General features: G+C 36.2%; 1 protein-coding gene across 2 annotated transcripts; it reads right to left on the bottom strand.

The window, feature by feature from the left end:
- Positions 1 to 237: 237 nt before the first annotated feature.
- LOC103721122 (protein LOW PSII ACCUMULATION 1, chloroplastic) lies at positions 238 to 7,470 on the bottom strand. Of its 2 annotated transcripts, none has more exons than XM_008811186.4 (4): positions 7,161 to 7,470; positions 999 to 1,565; positions 863 to 913; positions 238 to 609 (listed from the first exon to the last, which is right to left on the bottom strand). In XM_008811186.4, the coding sequence occupies exons 1-4, from the start codon at positions 7,367 to 7,369 to the stop codon at positions 468 to 470; spliced, it is 969 nt and encodes a 322-aa protein (XP_008809408.1). In that variant the 5' UTR covers positions 7,370 to 7,470; the 3' UTR covers positions 238 to 467. The 2 variants fall into 2 exon arrangements, with proteins under 2 accessions (XP_008809408.1, XP_008809409.1); XM_008811187.4 differs by having other exon boundaries at positions 999 to 1,619; positions 7,161 to 7,460.
- Positions 7,471 to 10,526: the final 3,056 nt, after the last annotated feature.

Here is a 10,526-nt window from a genome sequence, read left to right as displayed (position 1 = left end):
GGTGCAGCAAGTGGACTTGATGGAGCAAGGCACTGGTTTTGAGCATGGCCTTGGAACCTATGTTGTCATGACAGGTCCTTGGTGGCCCATACAAAGGTCTTGACTATATCTCCTAATCAGTTAAGCACTCTTACCATGTGCTGTAGTCATATATTTTTCAAGATTTCCAAGATTTCGCAGATTAAAGTTGATCTAGCTGAAGCATACTTGGTTTAGGAACATCTTCTGCATCAAGTGTTTAACTGCTAATATCCACGTTAAACTTTATATATAGATATGACAATTTACAGATCAATTTCATATTCTCCTCATGTTATCAATATAAACACCTCTCAACAAAGGAAATAGTGAATCTCCCACCAGGAGAAAGACATACATCTGATATGATATATATATATAGATAGATAGATAGATCAAAAATTTGGAATAAACAAAAACTTACCTTCCATATACATATATATAGATTCTTAAAGGACTCTTCCATCCATGCCATCAAAGAGTCCTGACCAAATTCCTTTCACCGGCGGCAGTTGCGCAACAAAAGCATTCCATGGAGGATAGCCAACACCACTCCCACGAACTCGGCCATCCATACGTAGAGAGAGATACCTTTAGCATAGATAGACAATTTAAAAAAAAAATTCTTGACAGAAATGAGACATCAATTGATAGCAGGCACAGCTAACAATTTAATATTCGAAGAGCCAAACGAATTTTGGTGAAAGACTGAATTGCAAACTGATCATATAATTTTGAATATATGTCTAACTGAAATTCTGTCTTTCATGTTACAAATAATTAACAGAGCTGCGTCCTAGTTTCCACAGATTAAAACGATGACAAAGTAAAATAAACTACTTACACTGGAGAATCGGGCGAGACATTAGCCAATTTCTTCTGTTCGCCTATCCAGCTGTGGACAAAATTAAAATCAACATAAACATGTCATTAGAAAAGACAAAAGATTATTATTTTATTTTCTTGATATTTCCTCTTACTTGGCCCATTCGGAAGTGTAAACAGGTCTCAGCTGCCAGAGCCTCTTTTTCTTGTTGACAATCATCTCCTCCTCATTCTTGTCAAGTTCAAAAGGAGTGTTTGCATCCATCTTAAAAGGAACCACCAATACCCCTCTATCCAGAAGGCAATCAGTAAAAGGTTTGCTCAGTCTAAAGGACTCAGCAATGTACGAGGCAGGGCCAGCAAGAATGACCAGGCGAGCAATTCCCCTCAAATCACTGACAGAAATGATCTTATTCTGGTCTACTCGCAGCTTGAGTTTTGAGAGGTTTTCCTCCCTTGATAGCTTTGCTAGTTGGGCATTTTTAGCACTATTCTCCCTTGTGTAAAGAAATGCAAAAAATAAAATTGCTCCAATATCTATACCAAGACCCTTTAAGATTTCAGGCAGCTCTGCTGATCTTGATGAATTTGCCAGAGCAGGAATCAACTGTGTAATAGATATTAATCCTCCAATAGAACCACTTGCAATGAACGCAAGATAGAAAAACATCCGCACCGTGCGAAACGGAGAGAGAACCTCACTTCTTATCTTGGTCGTTGAGCTGAAGAACAAATGAAATTGGTATCACAAGGAATCCTCGCATGTTAAACATAACCTGATGGCTTCAAAAACATTAATTAGAATTAACTAACAACAGAACAGGAATTACTTATTTTCAATAAGCATGATATAATCCATATTTTGAAAATGCACCTAAACCAACAGAAAACTGTTAAATAATTAAATAGGATACAGCAAGTCATTTTAAGCTTTTAAGCCTCTTCCTACAATCATCTGCATACCAAATGTTAACTTTCCACCTTCCCTTACTTGAACACGGGACAGACAATAGTAAAGCATTGATTATGATTGTATCTACAGATTCAATAATTCCTAATACACAAGATCAGGACTACACTTCCAGAACAGGGATATTCCACTCATTCAACATCTGTTTTAATACTAAAGGACATGGCAAGTAAGGCAATTAAATATGAATCAGTCATGGGACCACAACATTGCTTCAGACTGCAAGGTGGGGTGGATAGGGAACCTATTATTAAACTTCTGTTCCAAATACTGAGACAGAGTACGGTAACAAAGATACTAACCTATCATTAATCTTCTGCTCCAGATATTGAGGCAGACTAGGATAACAAAGGCACTAAGATTACCGAACTAATTGAAGATGGTAAATGGCAGCTACCACCACCCCCTTGCACATGGTGGCAAGTGCTGTGCCCAATCTCATTGTGGAGCTAGCGAATCCAGCACATATGGGGCATGACAACACTGAATACAAGATTTCTTCTAAGGTGCATATAAAGTCAGCATAGGATCTCGTGACTGCTAAAAAAACATGTCCAAACTAAGGTCATTGGGAGCAGTGCCTAAGCCTTCCTTGGCTCTTTCAATGGCCATGACTGGTAACTGGCTGGTCCAAGAGAAATTGAAAACTGACAGCTATCTTTTCATTCTAAGATGGAGCAATAAGGAAACTCTGGACCATCTTTTATTCAGCTGCTTCTTTGAAAGTCACTTTGATGAGGACTGGACTTTGGCATCCTCTGGAAGGGAAATCTCAAAAAAATGATTGCCTGAGGCATTCTGTAAAAGTAACAAGGTTGTAGAAAAATCTTTCAAACTTGTTCATCCACCCTATTACCTAGCATGTATGGGATGAAAGAAACCAGGGCATTTTTTATGGAAAACACATGGAAGAGCAAAGGATATAATTAGAATAGAAGATTGCAATTTTAATAATTAAAACTGGGCTGGTTTAAATATAGGACTCGGTGGAGTGAAGATATTATCAATAGACAGGTAGAGGTTTGCTTTATAAACCTGCAGTTCTACAGAAATAGGTGTTAATATAATCAGGCTTTGGAAAGATGCCTTAATGGAGGGTGCACAGAGAATACTGTGTAGTATAAAAATTTCTGGGTCAATATAATCATTTACATCAACCAGCACGCAAAGACAAAAAACCTAGTACACCATATTACAAATAAAAAAATGTGTAGTGAAACAAACATTCATCATATTTTTATAAATTAGAGGAACAGCAAGATGATATAATAACTCTAGGGATTTTCAGCTAGTTCAGAGCTGATGGGCAGCTCTATACTGGACTGAGAAAGAAAAATTAAAACTATGAATAAAAATATTCATGACGTAGTTGTCATGATAGATTGAGAAACTTTATGTTATTCTTAAAGAGTAAATTATATGGCCAAGACAACAACTACTGCTGGTGGATTAAGAAAAGAAAAGATATAAAAAGGCCTGAGGAAGGTTGAATATATGCCAAATGCTTTAGCATTCTCCAATAAAAAGGACAAAAAATGAGCTACCACTATCTTATAAGAGAGCCCTTTTTTTGTTTATGAACTAATAAGCATAATATTGTATGTAGGCGTAGGAATGCATTAATGCTACAAAAATGGAGCTTTGCCAATGGTATAAAATATATGGTACAAATAAGTCACTAAAACACACACACAAAAAAAAAATAGAATAACAAATGTCCCAGGGAAGGATGAGTGGGAAAAAGATGGGCCAAAATGTAAGGGACAGAGACGTTAAAAGATTTTTTTTTAAAAAAAAGAAAGCAGCAAGAATAAGGCCCTACATCCAGTCTGTCATGTCTATGCTTGAAATACTCCAATAACATATGAAGAGAATCAAGCTACTTATGAGCCAATCAGCTAATGGGTCAGGCAACAGAGGAAGGATAATAACATGACAGCAGACAAATAAATATATGCAAAAGAAAATCAATTGATGAAGCAGGTTGGATGGTGCTTTCTCTCGGAGGCAGGAACCGTCATAAGTAGAACAAGATAACAGTATACAAACTTATAACCAAAAAGCAAAGTCACAGTGAAGAAACAGTTAAGGTAATAACTTCCCGAAGGTGGGACCTGGGCCCACCTCAATTTAAATTCTGGACAGCATCTCAGGAGTGAACTCTCCTGAAAGTGGCAAAGTAGACCTGGATTCTTAAGCTCATTTATACGGTTGCAATAAGAATTCTATTTTAGGTAGTACAAAGAAACTAGGTCTCAGAGAGAGGTCACAAACTAAGGAAGAAAGAAACAAAAGTACATACAGAAAGTAAGGACTTAGAGATTGCAGACTAAGAAGCAAGAGAACAACAAAACACAGTAGAAACTACAGGCAGCATACTACCAACATGCAGATGAAAAATCAAGCCATTGTGGTAATACGATAAATTGTTAGATATGGGTGGGATTCTAGTAGCAGGGAACCCCCTATGGGACACAGACAGAGGCACAGAGAGAGAGAGAGAGAGAGAGAGAGAGAGAGAGAGAGTAGCATGCATAACAATTTTCATGGTGGATAATGCAGTTCTTAGGAGCAGGTGAAACTAGTCCAACATACCAGCAAACTGCTATAAGCACGGTTTACCGCCAGTAGTTAGACAAGTTGGGCTACTTTGGATCAGCCAAACTGACTAGCAGAACATACATTGACTGATCTTCACAACCAGATAATAAAATTTATAATACAAATAATTATTCTTATTCTCTCATAATGCCATTGACTTAGAATCTTTCCACTAGAAACACACAACAAATAGAGTTTTTCAATTTGTTGGAGAGAGAATCAGCTGCAATCCTGATGCTGTAGAACTGACATTTCTTTATTTCCAAAACTCCAAATAAATCCAAAAGGCTACACAGCCTATGAATCAGATCTTCCTCAGAGTAACTCAAATGAACCAGCCCCAATCAAGAGTGATCAAGCCTCTAGATTGTCCATTTAACTAGAAACAACTAGAAAGGCATTCGTAGACAGCTAGTAAAGTGGTGAGGTAAAAGAAATTATGCATAGGAAAAGGTTAATCACAATGATGGAGGAAAGTTAACTACAATTAGGTCCTCCTATGGGCTAATTGCTGATAAGAAGATCTTACTCTTAGGGTTTGAAACATCAGCTTTACTTCTTAATATCAATATTCCCTTTGGACAAGAAAGTGATAGATGGTATAGCGAATGTCAAGAAAACCTTGTCCATAAAAGAGAAAAGGATGGAGCAGCTAAGCTCACCAATATAGTTTAGGATGAGATTAGCTCTCGGTTCTCCTCCTTTAGGACTTCGAGTGGAGACATAGAGCCTAAGATCTCATAGTTTATATATCACTTGTTAGAGATCACCAGCAACTCATCACATTATAAATTGTCTCATAGCATGGACAAAATGCTCAAGTTGATCCAGAAAGATCATTGGACTGATTGTGACCTCCAGAAGTTACGTTTTGCAGTTGAGTCCCACATGTGGTGGATTTTGCTCCTAAACTCTATCTTATTATGGATTTCTTACTAGTCACGATTTTAGAAAAATTCAAACAGCTTTTAACTAAGAAAAGGAATCCATTTCGAATTTAGGGACTTGGACTTTGATAGTATAAGAGGCATCGTAGTCAATTCATAGTTCTTTTAACAAATGCAAATAGGATACAAAAACCTACTTTCACAATTTTTTTATTTTATTATTACGTTATGCTACAAATCCGAGTGGAATGGATTGAAGAAATTGCTTCCTTCTCTCTCCAATCGAATATTTGTAAGTAATAAGTATGAAAAGAGATGGTGACATGGAATAAGAGAAACTTGTATTGCCTTGGCCTCTGTACTTCGGTAAGAAGGGTGAGCAGGGATGACAATTTTTGGATAAGGAAAACTTCAATTGCTTTACACCTTCTGTGTGTATGTGTATGTGCGGATGAAAAGGGAGGGTTAGAACCACGAAAGCATGTCATTACAGAAACGGAAAGATCACAGACCTCCATAAATGGAAGCTGGCCTTCATGAGGGATATCACTCTAGAAATGAGAGAGAGAGAGAGAGAGAGAGTTTGGGAATCTAATTGAAGAATACTTAGTCCAGTTTCTTACAAGATTGATCAACTTTCTCATAAAGAAGAAACTTTTCTTTCTCCCCAAATGCACCAAACAACTATTAGGCATGAATAATACCATCTTGTTTCAAGATATGTTCAAATTTGGGTGCCCCTCAAAATTTCTCAAAGATCTTTAGTGGCAGTCGGTTCACCTCGATGCCCAGCAACCTTGAAATGGGAACAAACCACTCTCAAGAAGAGACAGTGGATGAGAATGTGGTCAATGGTTTACAACTTGCAAAGGGTGCAGCCAGAAAGGTTGGAACAATTCCTTCTTTCTTAGATATTCTTCTGTTTGGACCTTGTTACCGCAGGCCAAATTACAGAGCATCCCTCTCTCTTCTACACTCTACTGACAACTACCTTGGGCTCCTCTGCTATACTGAATAGGTCTGCAGAAGTACTCTCCAGTGAAATATCTCCTACCATCTAATCAAAATGCTGTCCCTATCGCCCACTTGAAAGTTCGATCTATAAAGACGAGGCAGTACAGGATGCCGTTTCAGTTGTTGGGGAGAAAGATGCCTGTTGCCTTCATCTTCTTATCATCTTCTTATTACCTCCAGCTCGTCATTCAAATCTTTGATTTCACATAATTTGTTTTCGTTGTTTGGGAAAAAGATTCTGGTTCTTTTCAATTATTCCTTTTCATAAGACAGCATCAACTAATGCCTCACCCAAAGATTCAAACTTTTTACTTAGAACGATCACATATTCATCTCTAGTTTTACTGTTTTTGTTAGAACATGAACAACTATCATCACCAAAACACGGAAGCAGTCTTGCCTTGATTCAGCCATGGAGGCTATCAAACAGTATTAAAAGAATCAGACAATCAACATTATTAAAAGAATCAGACAATTAGTTTCCTGCAGTCATTAAACAAAAATCCTTATGATGCGGTCTCCAACAAGAATTAAATAACAATTTCCAGATTCAACTCAAATGCCTTGCCCAAAGACTGAAACTATTACATGGAATGATCACATAATTACTCCAGCCATAACTGTTAATTATTAGAACATTAACAACCCGTCTCCCAACGCATGGAAGCAGTCTTGAAGAAATTCTTCCATGCAACCTATCCAACAGCATTAAAACAATCGAACAACATATTTCTGGCAGTGAATTAAACAAAAACCCCATATAGTGCAGTCTCCAAGAATAACTTTTTTTTGCTCAAAATCGAATCCGAAACTTAGAGAACGCAAAGTTAAAGCGAATGGAGTACCTTATCTCGGTGGAAAGAGACGGCTTGTTGGCCGCGGAGCAGCAAATGCGGCGAAATGTCTGCCTCCTCCTCGCCGAAGGAGGACCCGAAGAAGGAAAAACCTTTTCTCTTCGGAGGAGAAGAGATTTTGATGGGAGCCAAAGGGCTCTGGAAGAGGGATTGAGGCTAGGGCATGCGATAAGGAAGGAAAAGAGCGTCATAGCAACCATGGCCGTGTTTTCTTTGATTTCCTGGAAGACTTGGAGCCTCGGTGGAGCGTCTCAAGGCCAGAAGAGGACGCGCACCAAGCTGGGTCACTCCATAGGCCCGTAGTAACTTATCCTGATATAAATACAAGCCTTAACCAGGGAGCATGCAAATAAGAAAATAATAGTATCAATTTATGGCCATAAGATCCTGTCGGAAATAGTTTATTGTGGAATATATTATATCTTTATATATAAAAAAATATAATTATTTGCAAAAGATCTATCAAAAAAAGTTTCCATAATATTTATTCATTTTATTGTTGAAAGGAATCACATCATAAATCTTGCCATGGACTTCTAAGAGATCTTAGAGTTGATGTGCAATACCTATTATTAACAGACAAGGACCTTAGTTATATGCTTAGAGTTATTTTGGCATGGTAGAATTATTTTGGTAGGGTAGTGGCGTGATATAGTCTTACGTATGTATGTACATATGTGTGCATGTTTGTATATATCTATGCATATCAACATGGACTGAGATATTTATATATATAGCTGAAAAAATAGGAAAAAAACAAAGATCTCTAAAGTCTTAGCAAATATCGTAGGAACCAAAAAATAGAATTTTTATGAATCAATAACTTCCACTCCAAATATTTATTTAAATATTTAGTATTTAAAATATAAAGTAATTTAGAATATATATGAAAGAATTAAGATTATCCAATATTGCAATCATAATATGTGAAGTATGATGAGTTGAGAATATGAATCAAAATATTAGGAGTCTCTATCAATCACAACCATCACGCGTTTAGCACTAATCCTTCCCTTAAGTTTGTGCTTGAGTAATTTTATATTTTTAGGATGTTGGATTTCCTTCATATCCATGTGTTCCACATCAGGCATGATCATTCATTGTGGCCTATTGATCAAAAAATATATAGAGCTAGTCTCAACCTAAATCAACCTATCAATCCCACTTATTGATAGTGTTGGATTGAAGTTTGAGAAATTTGGGTGGGCTTGAGTTGCTAAAGTCCAACCTGAAACTTCACCCTAGCAAAGTAAAGTATTGCCATAAAAATTATTTATAAGTAATATTTGATTGACGGATGAAATATTACATGAATACTTCATTTGGATGATCAATAAACAGTACTGGATATACTTTCCATGTCAATCGTGACACTGAAAAGGTGTCTAGGAGTTCTTCAAGAAATTGCCCTAATGATCACAGTGTTTACCACCGAAAGAATTAAATATTCTTAAGCATCAAAATGTTATTTATATCTAAGGGTTACGCATCGCACGTATATGACTAACATTGTGTATGGTGACTTGATACCTTGACTTCACAATGACACTTGGTTGTGCTATCATATTTAACGGTCAATGCAGGCAATCCACCTTGAAAACCATCGTTAAGAGTTGAGATATGAACCATTGGTATATTTTGTGTTAGATTAGAAAGTTAATGTCATCGCATGTATGCAACTTGAACAATATCTAGATAATATCTTATGCTAGTTTGTAGAATTATGAATATCATTGCTTGACATAATTTCTTATCATATGTTTGTGTATGTAATTTCGACCTTCTCGCATATTAGTTATCAGTTTCTAGGAATGCCTTCAACTTTATACAATGGGAAAAAGGTAGAACTTCCCCATGAGCAATAATAGTGTTCAAGAGGCTTTAAATTGGTTCAATGCAAATGCATCTGCAGTGGAGATCTCTTTTTGGTTCTCCAACGAAGACCCTTTCATCTTGAAAGCATCCGCATCCAAACCTAGCAACCTATTAAGTGTTAACCCTAATCCCTTTCCATCACTAATTATCAATACATTCCAACAGGCTAAGTCAAACTAGGCCTAGCTAAAGCTCGGCCCATTTTACATTCAAACCAAGTTCATGCTCAAAAATACTTAATAAGCACGGTTTGTGAAGTAAAAAAATCAACTCCAAAAGTTGCTAAGTTAAAATATCAAAATCTCATGTTAAAATAACCACTCCTCCCATACAAACTTGAATTTTTGTAGTCAACATTAAATACAATTGACTAAGTCAATCACTTAAATCCATGCTCCCTATTCAACAAACAAAAATTATATGAGGCAGACACTAGAGAGAAAAATATAGAGCTGACTTCCTATTTTGCCAATTTTTTTTTTAGTGCGCATCTTAAAGAAGAAACCCAAAAGTCATAGATTCCTTTTCTAACGGAGTTGTCAGATTCATAATTAAAAAAAAAAAATTACAGTATATACTATATGGCCAAGTAATATATACTAAGCAAATTGGTTTTTTATCAAGTCAATACACATATCTAGATTAATTGATACAAAATTTATAGAACATGGTAATTACCAACACATAGTACATAGTCAGATGATAGCAAATTAGTCATTTAGCAACCCAATATACACTTTCAAGCAAATTAATACACAATTTTTAAAATATCATGTTCAATAGAACATAGCCGATATATACACTCGTCGACTTTGTAATATATACTGTAAACTTATCTAATACACACCAAGCAGTGATCCAATACATATTTTCAGATAAATTTTCAAAACCTGTTTTTTACCAATACATACTTTATGGCCAGATAATTCACACCATGCAATTAATTATCTTGTATTTATTTATTTTTAAGTTACAAGATTGACGGATTCTATTAGTAGTAGAAGTCTTATTCTTATTTGATTTTGGATTTTCTCTTTAACTTGAACGCTAGAAAAAAATGTGATAAAACAAAAATTCCATCCCATAAGATATTCCATGGTGCCCAGCTCATATGATCTTTGTTCTTGCTGCCTATCCTCAGCAGCGCACACTACACTAATTTATAAAAATTGCGACATTTTTGTGGCAGCATATATTAAAAATACTCCTAATTTAAATTTTATCTAATATTTTATAATTTTTTGATGGAGTTGATGATCTAACATAATTGAGGACGTAGTGAGTAGAGATATTATAGGACTCTTAAGTTAGCATTTTGATTTCCATAGGACTCTTAAGTTAGGTAACCAGCCGGGAATTCGATCTCCATAGCAACAAAACAAAGTAAAACCATAGCGTAGTACGCCTCTGCTGGATCAATATCCTCTTCGTCCTCATGCTAAATATCCTAATCCACATGCGAAGGTTGATCTTCCCTGGCCT

Source organism: Phoenix dactylifera, unplaced genomic scaffold (assembly GCF_009389715.1).
Source record: "Phoenix dactylifera cultivar Barhee BC4 unplaced genomic scaffold, palm_55x_up_171113_PBpolish2nd_filt_p 000993F, whole genome shotgun sequence".
Taxonomy (NCBI): Eukaryota; Viridiplantae; Streptophyta; class Magnoliopsida; order Arecales; family Arecaceae; genus Phoenix; species Phoenix dactylifera.
Note: the sequence above shows the minus strand (reverse complement) of the source record. Positions and strands in the feature narration are given on the sequence as shown.